The sequence below is a fragment of the Schistocerca americana genome, chromosome 7 (genome assembly GCF_021461395.2).
Source record: "Schistocerca americana isolate TAMUIC-IGC-003095 chromosome 7, iqSchAmer2.1, whole genome shotgun sequence".
Lineage (NCBI taxonomy): Eukaryota > Metazoa > Arthropoda > Insecta > Orthoptera > Acrididae > Schistocerca > Schistocerca americana.
Window position 1 is genome coordinate 376188738 of NC_060125.1, and position 16275 is coordinate 376205012.

General features: G+C 43.7%; 1 protein-coding gene across 1 annotated transcript in view; it reads right to left on the minus strand.

Annotated features, from left to right (window-relative positions):
- Positions 1 to 16275, minus strand: part of LOC124622952 (venom carboxylesterase-6-like) — an 82368-nt gene that overhangs the window by 7409 nt on the left and 58684 nt on the right. The window contains exon 8 of the mRNA XM_047148742.1: positions 11447 to 11579. Coding sequence (XP_047004698.1) covers positions 11447 to 11579 — 133 coding nt within the window. The remainder of the gene's footprint in view (positions 1 to 11446; positions 11580 to 16275) is intronic.

Sequence of the window (16275 nt, forward strand, 5' to 3'; positions counted from 1 at the left end):
CTCATTTGCTAGAACGACAATTCACAGGCGCTGCCTCAAACATAAAATACCTTTGCCCTTGTTAAAAGAAAGCTGCAATAGTCGCAGGTCAGAGCAGTCTTTGCCACAGTTGCAGTCGCTCGTTGCTACACTGTTATTGTAGTCTGTCGCTGTTGTTAAAGTCACAGTGCAGAACAAATTGTAAAATTTTATTATATGTAACTGAATAATAATTGTGATCAGCCGCAGAGCTAAATGATTCCATGGATTGAGATGATGATGAACACATGAATAATTGTTAATATAACGAAAAATCAACAGTGTAATTAAGTCAACCATCTATTGTAAGGTAAATTTTATTATATTTATTGGCATGCGCGTAGTTAAGTCACTTGTCTGACATGTTAATATAAATTTGTTTCAATGTTTTCTTTTGTGATTCGTCAGCACCAATTGACCCATATTTGTAATATATTCAATTTTCCCATGAAATGGATTGTAGATATTTATCAATAACGTAATAAATTGTCAGAATGTAATTGTTTTTACCAGTCAACTATAAAAGTATAATTCCCCCTTAAGTCATTGCCAGTCTCGATCCAGTCATTTATCTAAATTAAAATATTCCAGAATTTTTGTCAGATCATAGTCATGTGCTCTTAGTAATCAGACGACCAGCTGTGCAAGTGTGTAATTAAGTAAAGTCAGTTTTTCTCGTAATTCATATCTCAGACAAATGTTATCCACTATTAGTAGATAGGCCAGTATTGTAGGTGTGCCATTTACGAGCAGATATATAGACAGCGTTATCCGGCGAACCATCACGATGTAAAAAATTTTCAGTTTATTTCTCACGGACAGATTCAGATCGATTTAACAGGGCCATGGCGTAGCGGTGCTTACGTCAAAATTTATCAGTTTTTCATGAGTTAATATTTATCAGTTTTCATGTGTCAGAATTTAATAATCCAAATTTAATTATTTTTATTTTTTGTTTGGGAAGCTTACACATCATTATTTTATATTTTTTAATTTGTACGGAAAGGTTACAGTGTGGGGACGGATGAAAATCGAACTTGGGTACTGAGGGTCCTGACTGACTGTCAATCAAAAGGTTCCTTTCTTATGTCGTGCGGTGCCACTGAAAAAGTATCTTTTATTTGTCGTCAATGAGGTAATGACGTCTCAGTTTTGGAAAACTCTATTATCACATGGCCTGCACTTCCCACATATGTCCATAAAGTTACATTCCAGCGTGATAACTTTCGTCCATCATACAGCACGCTATTTTTACTCAACTACCATCAGCTTTTAAAATGTTACCTTGTCTTTCAAATATCCGCACCCACTTCATAACTCTGTACATCGAAGATCTTAGGGAAGGCGGCGTTCAATTTGGAAGACATGAAGCGCCAATTACAACAGCTAACGCTAGAGAACAATTCAAGATTTAGTGGCATCACAACATTCATTAAATCCTTAATTGGAATGTACACTAATGGCCATTAAAATTGCTACACCACGAAGATGACATGCTACAAACACAAAATTTAACCGACAGGAAGAAGATGCTGTGATATGCAAATGATCAGCTTTTCAGAGCGTTCACACAAGATTGGCACCGGTGGCGACACCTACAACGTGCTGACATGAGGAAAGTTTCCAATCGATTTCTCATACACAAACAGCAGTTGACCGGCGTTGCCAGGTGAAACGTTGTTGTGATGCCTCGTGTAAGGAGGAGAAATGCGTAACATCACGTTTCCAACTTTGTGGTTTATCGTATCGCGACATTGCTGCTCGCGTTGGTCGAGATCCATTGACTGTTAACAGAATATGGAATCGGTGGGTTCAGGAGGGTAATATGGAACGCCGTGCTGGGTCCCAAAGGCCTCGTATCACTAGCAGTCGAGATGACAGGCATCTTATCAGCATGGCTGTAACGGATCGTGCAGCCACGTCTCGATCCCTGAGTCAACAGATGGGGACGTTTGAAAGACACCAACCATCTGTACGAACAATTCGACGACGTTTGCAGCTCCATGGACTATCAGTACGGAGACCATGGCTGCGGTTACCCTTGACGCTGCATCACAGACAGGAGCGCCTGCGATGGTGTGCTCAACGACGAACCTGGGTGCACGAATGGCATAACGTCATTTTTTCCGGCTGAATCCAGATTCTGTTTACATCATTATGATGGGCGTATCCGTGTTTGGCGACATCGCGGTGAACGCACATTGGAAGCGTGTATTCGTCATCGCCATACTGGCGTATCACCCGGCGTGATGGTATGGGGTGCCATTGGTTACACGTCTCGGTCACCTCTTGTTCGCATTGACGGCACTTTGAACAGTAAACGTTACATTTCAGATGTGTTACGACCCGTGGCTCTACTCTTCATTCGATCCCTGCGAAACCCTACATTTCAGCAGGATAATTCACGACCGCATGTTGCAGGTCCTGTACGGGCCTTTCCGGTTACAGAAAATGTTCGACTGCTGCCCTGGCCAGCACGTATTCCAGATCCATCACCAACTGAAAACTTCTTGTCAATGGTGGCCGAGCAATTGGCTCGTCACAATACGCCAGTCACTACTCTTGATGAACTGTGGTATCTTTTTGAAGTTGCATGAGCAGCTGTACCTGTACACGCCATCCAAGCTCTGACTCAATGCCCAGGCGTATCAAGGCAGTTATTACGGCCAGAGGTGGTGGTTCTGGGTACTGATTTTTCAGGATCTATGCACCCAAATTGCGTGAAAATTAATCACATGTCAGTTCTAGTATAATATATTTGTCCAATGAATACCCGTTTATCATCTGCATTTCGTCTTGGTGTAGCAATTTTAATGGCCAGTAGTGTAGTTTCTCCTGCGCAAAATGGTGTCTGCGTGCTCTTCTTCGAAGGCGTTTACGGCATTAGGAATGTTCACTCAGTTATTTTCACTACATTTTGTGACAGTTGTTAATGGGGAGCTATAATTTTTATTATTATAAGGTTAGAGAGCGTTTACAGTTACGTATTATAACTAGAAAAAATGATATGAAATGATGCAGCTAATGAATTACACACCAAATCTTACTGGCTCCGTTTTAGTTTTTGCGCTGGTGAACCACGTACGTGCAGACAGCAGCGAAATAGAATGGTTGATACGCGACATGGTTTACTGATAAGGTCTAGTTGCCCCGAACTCACCCAGAATATCAACAGCTTCAGTTCACTTTTCCCGTTCAGAAATCACCTGTTAATTTCACTCCATACTGATTGTTTTTAAATGTATGGGACGTGGTTGCTACATCTATGAATTTCACGCTGTGCTGGCTTCAATAGCGCGAGAGCAAATTGACCATTGACTCCCAGTTCCATTATCAACGCATGTGAGTTTACATTCTTATCCGTACCCGCGTTTATTCCAATCGCGACTGAAACGACGGGAAATGAAGTTAATACGGGTCCTGAAAACTCTACAAATGTGGAAGGAGGGGTCCTATAAGTGTTTTATACGCGGCAGCGGCAGCTTTTAGTAATTCCTACTTGCCCTTAACTCACCCAGAATATCGTTTTCTGCAGATCACCTTTGCGGTTGCCGTTAGTTTCGTTCCATATTGAATCGGCGTAGTACTGATTCTGCGTCAGAGTATAAGAATGCAGGGAGTGAATAGTGCTGAAATGTTTTCTCTCGCCTATTACACTCCTTTTACATTTTTGATCCGGTAAGGTTAGCTGTCATTTATCACGTGTAGCGAAAATTCTGGGTTTTTCTTACATCTTCTCAGGGATGAGACTTGTGCCGAAGGCAGTATCATTATCAGCAGACACATCTTCGTTATTTCTCAGATTATTTAGTGCACTGACGAGGAGAACACGGCTAATCCATCTCCCAAGTTCCCAGAAACTTCGCTTGATGAAAGAGGGGTCAACACTAGCGGACGCGTATCTCGGCTTATCCGTAGATGTTTGACAGTTTCTGTGCAAACTACGGTCAAAGGTTTCGAGGTACTTCAGGTGTATTTTAGCCATTAAACAATCCAAACAAAGAGGTGGCGCAGTTGCCAGCGTCGCGGCTTTACTTTTGCGCCCCGTGGTCGAAACCCGATTATTATTTTTATTTCTGTTTTTCGTTTATGAGTATCTACCCATGCCCGTAGAACATTACTACATTAATGTTTTCCAATGTGTACTGAAATAACGATGTCCTTATTCGTCAGCTAACTAAATGTCTAGCGAATGAATTAAAGAAACAATAAATGAATGAAAAACTGTTTGAAATTGCTTTCGGTGGAAATCCTGTAATGTATCTTGATTCATAATCAATGCCAGTTTTCGGAAAGGTGATCCGTTATGCGTGGCTTGCCGCGCAATTATTGTCAAGGCTTGAAACCTTCAACAATGGTAACGACGTTTCTTTCGCGAGTGAGATTCATACCAAGAAATATCGCCTTCGTGTGATGCTCTTGCTGCTCAGAAGTTCTGTGTTTCGAATGTTTCTACGATCGGCATCATCCGCGGGAAGACTCCAAATATTCCAGAAGAATAAAATTAGAATAAAATGTGAGGATTAAGAGCTGATATAAGAATGAAATATAAGTATGTGAGAGTTTAAAGAGATTGTAACCCTTGAAAAGGCCATACACAATATATAATGTGTAAGTAGGCTGTTTAGGTTTTCATATTGGTAACGCCACGTCGCGCTCTGTATGAAAAATCACTGGCTGTGCTGTGTGCAGTCTGTGGCTAGTTTGCATTGGTGTCTGCCATTGTAGTGTTGGGCTGTTGGCTGTTAACTGCGCGTAGCGTTGCGCAGTTGGAGGTGAGCCGCCAGCAGTGGTGGATGTGGGGAGAGAAATGGCGGAGTTTTGAAATTTGTAAGACTGGATGTCATGAACTGCTAGTATATTATGATTTTTCAACACTATTAAGGTAAATACATTGTTTGTTCTCTATTAAAATCTTTCATTTGCTAACTATGCCTATCAGTAGTTAGTACCTTCCTTAGTTTGAATCTTTTATTTAGCTGGCAGTAGTGGTGCTCGCTGTATTGCAGTAGTTCGAGTAACGAAGATTTTTGTGAGGTAAGTGATTTGTGAAAGGTATAGGTTAATGTTAGTCAGGGCCATTCTTTTGTAGGGATTATTGAAAGTCAGATTGCGTTGCGCTAAAAAAAAATGTGTGTCAGTTTAAACACAGTCATGTATAATTTTAAATGTATAATAAATGACACTGTTATCTTACAATTAATACGAGGGTGAGTCAAATGAAAACCTTAAATATTTTTTAAAATATTATTTATTGTGCAGAAGTGGTACAATGCTGTATCACTTTTCAACATAATCTCCCGCACGTTCAATGCAAGTCCTCCAGCGCTTACAAAGTGCATGAATTTCTTTAGAAAAAAATTCTTTTGGTAGTCCGCGCAACCACTCATGCACCGCGTGACGCACCTCTTCATCAGAAGGGAACTTCTTTCCTCCCATTCCGTCTTTGAGTGGTCCAAACATATGGAAATCACTTGGACCAAGGTCTGGGTTGCTCGATCTCTTCGTTTCCGGTTGGTGGAAGTGAACCCAGGTTTCGTCCCCAGTAACGATTTTTGCAAGGAAGCCATCATCTTCTCGTTCAAAGCGCCGAAGACGTTCTTCAGAAGCATCAACACGTCGTTCTCTCATTTCAGGAGACAGCTACCGTGGCACCCATCTTGCAGACACTTTGTGAAACTGGAGCACATCATGCACCATGTGGTGTGCTGGCCCATGACTAATCTGTAAACATGCTGCAGTGTCATTCAGTGTCTCTCGGCGGTTTTCCTTCACTATGGCTTGAACTGCTGCAATGTTCTGTGGAGCCACAACTCGTTGTGCCTGACCTGGACGAGGAGCATCTTCCACTGAAGTCACACAATTTGCGAACTTTCCACTCCATTCGTAGACTTGCTGCTGTGACAAACATGCATCACCGTACTGAACCTTCATTCGTCGATGAATGTCAATAGGTTTCACACCTTCACTACGCAAAAACCGAATAACAGAACGCTGTTATTCCCTGGTGCAAGTCGCAAGTGAGGCGGCCAGCTTTATACTGATACTGGGACGGTATGTATGCATCTGCACTATGCTGCCACCTACAGGCCATTCTGCACGCTGCTTGTAGCACGCTTACCAACTTACAGGATAACGGCGCAAAATTTCGATTTGTTATTACAAATTTAAGGTTTTCATTTGACTCACCCTCGTATAATGCCTTTGTGTAACCTAACTTGATAACAAATTTCGTCGAAAACCTTGACGATTGTTTTCTCAGAAACGGGCGAGTATCTACGGATAAGACGTGTTCCCTTTTTTTGGCTCATCTTCCACTGAGCGAAGTTTCTGGGAAATCGGGTGGAGCTTACCATGTTCTCCTTGTGAAAGCTCAACTTGTCCACGATTTTAAGTCTACCTGACTCTACTGTCGTTTACAACAAGTGCTCGAGATTGCAACAAGCAAGCGCACACGGATGTTGGACAGATCTATGGATCGCTCCCCCCCCCCCTCCCCCTCCACCGCTCCACTCCCTTCAACCCTCACTTCAAATCGTTGAATGTCATGCTCTCCGCTTCGCTATCCGCATGAATTTTCTCCCATTATACGTATGCTGTACCGGCTGATAAAGTTCTCACATATCGTCAAACACTAGGAATACCATTGTCAAACGTATTTCCGCGAAACTACATTTCATCACGACACTGTTTCCTCCATCCTTGAGAACTCTGATCTGACTTCTCCTAATCATATTGTTGTTAGGGATGGTGGTTATGACTGAAACAACCGGCTTTCGGTTATACCGTTTTTTTCATTTCCAGTGTAACCTGTGTTTTAAAACCGCTGAAGATAACCGGTTTCTGAAATAATCGATTTTCGGTTTTTATTGCTATTATTTCAGCAGTAAACGTACACGCCGAATAAAGACTGAAAAATTCTAACATTTCATGACACTTCTGCAACACTTTTTAAGAAACACAGAATCAAAGGGGGACCGTTGACCTTAATATGTGAGATAAATTTCAAGTTGATAAATGTGTCGATTCCTCAGAAAAGGGGTTTTTAACAGTCGGACAGACAGGCAGACGGTCAACGAAGTGAGCCTATAAGGGTCCCGTTTTTATCGAATGAGGCAGGGAATCCTAAAAACCTGGTTATTACTCTTCATTATCGTTTCGTTGTTCATGCATTAAATATTCCATTCACCGGTGCCTTAAAACCATCGAGAAATATCTGGACTTGCTAAACAATGCATGTACCAATCCAGAAATATGCCCAACCCAGCACAAAAAGATACACTGTTTGATCGAACATTTAAAGCTTTGTCGGTGACCACACAGAAAATTAAACTAATGCAAAAACTACTACGAAAATAACTATCAGAAAAAGGTCACCTTGTTTATAACCAATATAAAATGCTTTACTGCATTTTCTTTGAAAACTTCTATGCTGTATTGTGGAAAATTTATTTTCGGGTAAAACAAGTTTAATTTCGACAGTTTTAATAAGGACTGAAAAGTTGAACGTATTTTGTGGTGCATACTTTGTTTCTTCTGCTTATTTCAACCAATCATACTCATAATTTGGACTGGTTGTTGCAACATTTCTCGCCAAAATTATTCACGCGAGTTTTTCTAGCGGCGGTTGCTTAATTTTGAATTTTTATTGTTGAATGCTTTAAATAAGCAATGACAAGGATTTTAAGATAAGAGATAACAAGATGTACTCTTTTGAGTAGTTATAATTATTCAGTGTGTGATATAGTAAGCTTTTAAGTAAGGTTATTTATGTGATATGCTCGTATCGTAAATTTATCTACATAATATAAACTATTTACATACATTATTACCTTAAATGTCGCACAGTATTTGATATTTCGTTCGGTATCCTCAAAGACAGCTAAATCAAAATATCTTAATCACTGTTTTCAACCACCATTCAGGACCATACGCATCATTAACTTGTCAAGCAATAATTTTTATTCTTATCAATGAACTTCAAATCATTTCATTCAGTGGATGAAGAGCGGCATTATGGAGACTGCTGGCAGGCCCTAGCATTGTGGGGAATGTGAATATCAGGTAAGTTTTTTGTTTAAAAAGATAAAATAAAGAAAAGAAACGAGTGCACGGCAACAGATGAGAATGGGCTCGTGGGAAAATTGTGTCACTATGGGAGGTAGCGTTGCTCACGTCCGTAGGTTTAACCTTAAAATACCCTACACGTGCCACCTGGGTGGTGCTAATTGAGCAACAGCGATTACAGGCAGCCAGACTATCCATAGGATCTCCTGGCAATGACATATCAACTAAATAGCATAAACAGTTCTTTTCAGAGCTCATTAACAAGAAACATTGGACCAACTATCAGACTCCTTCAACTGAATATCGAAAGCATTAGCAGGGCAAAGTGTGACTACCTGTCAAAATTTTTGCTGGGCAACAATATCGATGTCGTCGCCATTCAAGAAACTCGTGTTTCCAGCGAAGAAATATTCCGAAGCCGAGGTCGAATTCCTGGATATTCTGCACTTGGTGTAACTTACCACGAGGTGTATGGAATTGCTACGTATGTCCGTAACAACATAAACGAAGCTTCGCTGATTTCTGTAAGTGTGGAGGCAGATATACATACAGTTGTCATACAATTGCACGTCATTACTATTACAAATGTTTACAAACCACCCAAAACAATATGGCCCGATTTTGTCCTACACACAGCTGAACATCCTGCTATTTACATAGGAGACTTCAATAGTCACCATGAACTTTGGAAGTACTCTCAAAATGATGAAAATGGGAGCATGCTTGCAGAATGGATCGAAGAGAATAATCTTCATCTAGTGTTTGATGCCAAAGATCAAGGCACTTTCAGGTCAGCTGCTTGGGACAAGGATTCAAATCCTGACTTATGCTTTGTTAGCTGCAACGAAACTGGCTTTCCCATCAACACCACAAGGAAAGTGATAGATGCCTTTCCTCACAGCCAACACAGACCTGTAATAATACAAATTGGCTGCACAGTTCCTGTCATACGATCAACTCCGCATGCTCGATGGAATTTCCAGAAAGCCGACTGGATGTTTTCAACGGAACTGGATAAGACCATTCGATGGATACCTCCATCACATAATAACTATCAACGCTTCATTGGTGCAGTAACAGCAACAGCTAAAAAGTGTATGTCAAGAGGATACCGAAAAGAATATGTTCCAGGATGGAATGAGGAAAGTGAAACACTGTACCAATACTTCCAGCAAAGTGGTGACCCAGAGATAGCTACGGAACTATTGTCCAGCTTGGACATGTCTCGGAGGCAGAAATGGGCAGAAACAGTCAAAACTATGGACTTTACCCACTCGAGCAGGAAAGCATGGAGTCTTCTGAGAAAACTGGGAGGAAGTGCACCAGCATGCAGAAAAAATTCCGAAGTAACACCAGACCAAATTGCTTCCCACATCATTACCACCTCAAGAGTACCTCCTGACAAGAAACATACAAGACATATCAGACGACAGGTTCGTGTCTTTAAAAAGAAGGCATCTCCCTCATCTGAGTATACCCATCCCTTCACAGTTTCAGACATTGACTCTGGACTGAAGGACCTCAAACCTCTTAAGGCACCTGGATTCGATGGTATCCACCCAGAATTCCTGATCCATATCGGAGGAAAAGCTAAGAAATGGCTGGCAGAATTCTTCACTGACATCCTGCTGACTGGTCAACTTCCATCTGAGTTTAAAAAGTTGAAGATAATATCTGTTCTGAAACCTGGCAAACCCAGCAACAGGGTAGAAAACTATCGCCCCATTTCCCTACTCAGCTGCTGCTACAAGCTTTTTGAAAGGCTAATATATAACAGAATAAGTAGCGCTATCTTAGAGAACGTTCCAGTTGATCAGGCAGGCTTCAGACCAGGGCGTAGCTGCTGCGACCAAGTATTGTCTCTCACATCCTTCATAGAGTCAGGATACCAAATGAAGCAGAAAACATCTGTGGCATTTGTTGATCTAACTGCCGCCTTCGACACTGTGTGGAGGGAGGGCTTTATCTACAAATTTCTCCGCATCATACCCTACAGAACAATGGCTCGACTGATTAACAGCATGCTAAGTGATCGTAAGTTCCAGGTAATCACTGGAAGCAACATAAGTAAGGAGAGGAAGCTGAACAACGGATTGCCTCAAGGATCAGTTCTCTCACCCTTACTGTTCAACCTATATCTATCTGATCTACCTGACACTTCGTCCAGAAAATACTGCTATGCCGATGACCTGGCTCTACCCGTCAAACACCAGGAAATGAAGACAACAGAAGAGATTTTAGCCAATGACCTGTCTGTATTAGACAATTACTTCAAAATCTGGAGACTCCAACCCAATGTGAGTAAAACAGAAGTGTGTTGCTTCCATCTAAATAACCAGTTGGCGAACGTAAAACTGGAGGTAAGTTTCAGAGACAGAATTCTTCGTCACAACTGGAACCCAAAATATCTTGGTGTCATCCTGGATCGTACACTATGCTTCAAACAACACCTTCTTAGCTCAAAAGCTGAGGACTCGAATCAACATGCTCCAAAAGCTATGCGGAACTACCTGGGGATCTTCAGCAACCACCCTGCGAACTTCAGCTCTGGGCTTGGTATACTCAAGTGCTGAGTATTGTGCACCTGTTTGGATGAATAGTCATCATACAAGGCTTGTTGATACCCAGCTGAATACGACAATGCGCATAATATCTGGCGCAATCAGATCTACTCCAGTTTATTGGCTTCCACTGTTAACCAGTATAATGCCTCCTGATCTACGCAGATGTACTGCCCTTATGAGAGAATTCCACAAGATCTCCAGGAATTCTAACCTACCCGTGCATAGCGACCTGCCACTTTTAAATCGCAAGAGACTGAAATAACGTCATCCAACTCTGTGCGATGCTGCTGACATGGTTGCTAAGAATTTCAAACCTCTTGAAGAATGGAAAGGTCGGTGGGAAGCAGTGACAGATGTGCACCTGCATAACATCTTCTCAGGTGCTAAACTTCCAAGTGGACTCGACTTACCACGCAAGACGTGGTCTACTCTCAACAGAATCCGCACCAGCCATGGGCGATGCAGGGATGCTCTCTTTAAGTGGAAGAAGCTGCCTGATCCAGCTTGTGACTGCGGAGCTCCATACCAGACTGTTCAGCACATTGTCAGTGAATGCAGGATTCGAGCCTATCACGGCGCCAAAGAGGACTTCCTGCTAGCAACTCCAGATGCAGTGCGCTGGATTGAAGGACTGGATATTCAGTTGTAAAGACAAACTTAAGTTTCTTGTGTGTCAATATGTACATATGTATATGTAATTTCATGATATGTCCATACGCTAAATAAATAATAATGTGTCACTATGAAACATATCACAAAAAACTTTTTTGTTTTTAGTTGTTGTAAACCAGACGTACCATATGTGCCGTTGCCAAGCTCCGGTCCTCGGTAATCGAACAGATGGTAGTAGATGGACCCGGCGTCGGAATGGTTGGATGCCGCCCTCACGGTGGCGTCAGCTGGCTCGCCCCAGTATATGTCGGTACACATCTGGAACGCAAGAAACAAACATAATATATATATATCAAAAAAAGTTTCGCATCACCCTGGCTCCCGGAACTCCTGAAGATAGGCGTTGACTGTGAATATTGTTTCACAGACACAGTCGCTATGAATGCTCAGAGATGTCACTAAACCCGCCCAAAGATGTAAACAACCATGCATGGGCAGCGTCTATTAGACGGAGGAGGTCCGACAGCCGATCAGTTCCAGTCATTCCACCAGGAAGGAGGTACACGGCTCATGTTGTCTGTAGTTCAGCCATGCCTAGACGGTCGATACCGCAGTTCAATGGCGTCCGCGTTGTTACTTTGTGCCAGGAAGGGCTCTCAACAAGGGAAGTGTACAGGCATCTCGAAGTGAACCAAAGCGATGTTGTTCGGACATGGAGGAGATGCAGAAAGACAGTAACTGTCGATGACATGCCTCACTAAGGCTGCCCAATGGCTACTACTGCAGTAGATGACCATACCTACAGATTATGACTCGGAGGAGCCCTGACAGCAACGCCACCATATTGAATAATGCTTTTCTTGCAACTACAGGACCTCGTGTTACGACTCGACTCAAACTGTGCGCAATAGGTTGCATGATGTGCAGCTTCACTCCCGACGTCCATGGCGAGGTCCATCTTTGCAACGATGACACCATGCAGTATTGTATAGATGCTCCCAACAACATCCCGAATGGGCCGCTCAGGATTATCATCATGTTCTCTTCAGCAATGAGTGTCACATACGCCTTCGCCGGCCGCGGTGGTCTAGCGGTTCTAGGCGCGCAGTCCGGAACCGCGCGACTGCTACGGCCGCAGGTTCAAATCCTGCCTCGGGTATGGATGCGTGTGATGTCCTTAGGTTAGTTAGGTTTAAGTAGTTCTAAGTTCTAGGGGACTTATGACCACAGAAGTTAAGTCCCATAGTGCTCAGAGCCAACATACGCCTTCAACCAGACAATCATCGGAGACGTGTTTGGAGGCAACCCAGTCAGGCTGAATGCCTTCGATACACTGTCCAGCGAGTGCAGCAAGGTGGGGTTCCCTGCTGTTTTGGGGTGGCATTATGTGGGGCTGATGTACGCCGCTGGTGATCATGGAAGGCAATGGAACCGCTGTACAATATGTGAATACAATCCTCCGACCGATAGTGCAACCATATTGGCAGCATATAGGCGAGGCATTCCTCTCCATGGACGATAATTCGCGCTCCCATCGTGCACATCTTCTGAATGACTTCCTTAAGGATAACGACACCGCTCAACTAGAGTGGCCAGCATGTTCTCCAGACATGAACCCAATCGAACATGCCTGGGATGGATTGAAAAGGGCTGTTTGTGGATGATGTGACCCACCCACCACTCTGAGGGATCTACGCCGAATCACCATTGAGGACTGGGATAATCTGGACCAACAGTGCCTTGATGAACTTGTGGGTACCATATCACAAGAACTACTCTATTATTGATTAACAGAAACTGCGTATAGTTACTGATGTATCTCCTGTGCTGCAGCTATACAGATTTGTTGAGTAATTTCCTTTATGTGTGTTCCTCGGTGTTCCACATATAAAAATATCTGCTTTTCTATCCATGAGACCCTGCGTATGGATATAAATGCAGATATTTTTATACGTGGCCCTTTAATAAGAACATTCATCTGTGTGTTGACTGTTTTCTCTCTGTGTAGAACAGTCTTACCACGAACACATCACAACCTAGGACCTGATGTTTTCTGCACAGTCGTAAATGCGCCGGTAAGTGAACTACTTCTCTCATTGTAGACCAACCCTTTTACGTCCATGTGTCCACACATCAACAACTGACCTGCTGCCCAGGAGAAAATTAATGGCTTGCTATTGCCACATGAACTTGGTAGAACTATCCAACACAAAAATACAACTTATAATAGCTATAATTACACTACCGGCCATTACAATTGCTACACCACGAAGATGACGTGCTACGGACGCGAAATTTAACCGACAGGAAGAAGATGCTGTGATATGCAAATGATTAGCTTTTCAGAGCATTCACACAAGGTTGGCGCTGGTGGCGACACCTAGAAAGTGTTGACATGAGGAAAGTTTCCAACCGATTTCTCATACACAAACAGCAGTTGACTGGCGTTGCCTGGTGAAACATTGTTGTGATGCCTCGTGTAAGGAGGAGAAATGCGTACCATCACGTATACGACTTTGATAAAGGTCGGATTGTAGCCTATAGCGATTACGGTTTATCGTATCGCGACATTGCTGCCCGCGTTGGTCGAGATCCAATGACTGTTAGCAGAATATGGAATCGGTGGGTTCAGGAGGGTAATACGGTACACCGTGCTGGATCTCAACGGCCTCGTATCCGCATGACTGTTCAAAAATGGCTCTGAGCACTATGGGACTTAACAGTTCAGGTCATCAATCCCCTAGAACTTAGAACTACTTAAACCTAACTAACCTAAGGATATCACACATCCATGCCCGAGGCAGGATTCGAACCTGCGACCGTAGCGGTCGCGCGGTTCCAGACTGACGCGCCTAGAACCGCTCGGCCACACTGGCCGGCCGCATGGCTGTAACGGATCGTACAGCTACGTCTCGATCCCTGAGTCAACAGATGGGGACGTTTGCAAGACAACAACCATCTGTACGAACAGTTCGACGACGTTTGCAGCAGCATCGATTATCAGCTCGGAGACCATGGCTGCGGTTACCCTTGACGCTGCATCAAAGACAGGAGCGCCGGCCTTGTGTAGCCGAGCGGATCTAGGCGCTTCAGTCTGGAACCGCGCGACCGCTACGGTCGCAGATTCGAATCCTGCCTCGGGCATGGATGTGTGTGATGTCCTTAGGTTAGTTAGGTTTAAGTAGTTCTAAGTTCTAGGGGACTGATGACCTCAGCTGTTAAGTCCCATAGTGCTCAGAGCCATTTGAACCATTTTGAACAGACAGGAGCGCCTGCGGTGGTGTATTCAACGGCGAACCTGGGTGCACGAATGGCAAAAGGTCATTTTTTCGGATGAATCCAGGTTCTGTTTACAGCATCATGATGGTCGCATCCGTGTTTGTCGTCATAGCGGTGAACACACATTGGAAGCGTGTATTCGTCATCGCCATACTGGCGTATCACCCTGCGTTATGGTATGGGGCGCCACTGGTTACACGTCTCGGTCACCTCTTGTTCAATTGACGGCACTTTGAACAGTGGACGCTACATTTCAGATGTGTTACGACCTGTGGCTCTACCCTTCATTCGATCCCTGCGAAACCCTACATTTCAGTAAGATAATGCACGACCGCATGTTGCAGGTCTTGTACGGGCAATTCTGGATACAGAAAATGTTCGAGTGCTGCTCTGGCCATGCACATTCTCCAGACCTCTCACCAATTGAAAACGTCTGGTGAATCGTGGCCGAGGAATTGGCTCGTCACAATACGCCAGTCACTACTCTTGATGAACTGTGGTATCGTACTGAAGCTGCATGGGCAGCTATACCTGTACACGCCATCCAAGCTCTGTTTGACTCAATGCCAATCTATGAAGGCCGTTATTACAGTCAGAGGTGGTTGTTCTGGCTACTGATTTATCAGGATCTATGCACCCAAATTGCGTGAAAATGTAATCACATGTCAGTTCTAGTATAATATATTTGTCCAATGAATACCCGTTTATCATCTGCATTTCTTTTTGGTGTAGCAATTTTAAGGGCCAGTAGTGTATTAGTCTGCAAATGACGTAAATACATCATCTACGAAGGTGTAGGGACTTAGAGGCAAGAGAAGCTGAGAATAAAACAGATAACTTAAAAATATGGTGAAGACTGTGGCATAAGCCCGTGACACAAATATTTCCCTGACTGTAGGTCGAGTGCACTCTTTTTTAACGTCGAATCTAGGAGGGGGAGTGTGACAGGTCCATCATCGCAGCCGCCTTGTACTCTTGGGAATGATTTCTGGTACGCATTTGATAACGGGCTGAGTGGACTTGGTCAATCCTGGAGGAACTAGAGTGAGCAAAGATCCTCACTCCTATCCTGGACTGAACTTGGACGTCCAGGCCCGCAGCTTACATCTTTACCCACTAGATCATCACGGTCACGAAAGAAATGACTTATGACTCCAAAAAGTTGATGATGATGAGGTCCCGTACTCAGAGGAGCGTAGGGGGCGATGCGGCAGACCCGTACCGCCATACTAGGCAAGGTCCTAGCAGAGGTGTTTTGCCGTTGCCTTCCTCCGATCGTAATGGGAATGAATGGTGATGATGAAGACGACACAACACCCAGTCATTTCGAGGCAGGAAAACTCCCTGTCCCCGCCGGGAATCGAACCCAGGTCCCCGTGCGCGGGAAGCGAGAGTGCTACCACAAGACCACGAGCTGCGTGAAACATCGAACTAGAGTTTCAAGGGGAGCAGGAAATGAGAGAATTATGACGTAAAAACAATTCATCAATACAGAGGTAATATGTAATCTACTGCTGGGTGTTATTCGTTACCATTACGCTACACCCGCGCGTTTTAATATTCCTGGACCCGCTTTCCCAGTCTGTCAGCAAGGTAGTAGCAGTTTTGCCGCTCAAGTTCGTCCCACACTACGACGGCGGACGTATTGAAGTCATTCAGCGTGTGAGGATGGCTGCTGTGACCACGGACTGCATGTTTCAGGTGCATGTTACAGTCTTGTTGATGACTAAAATAC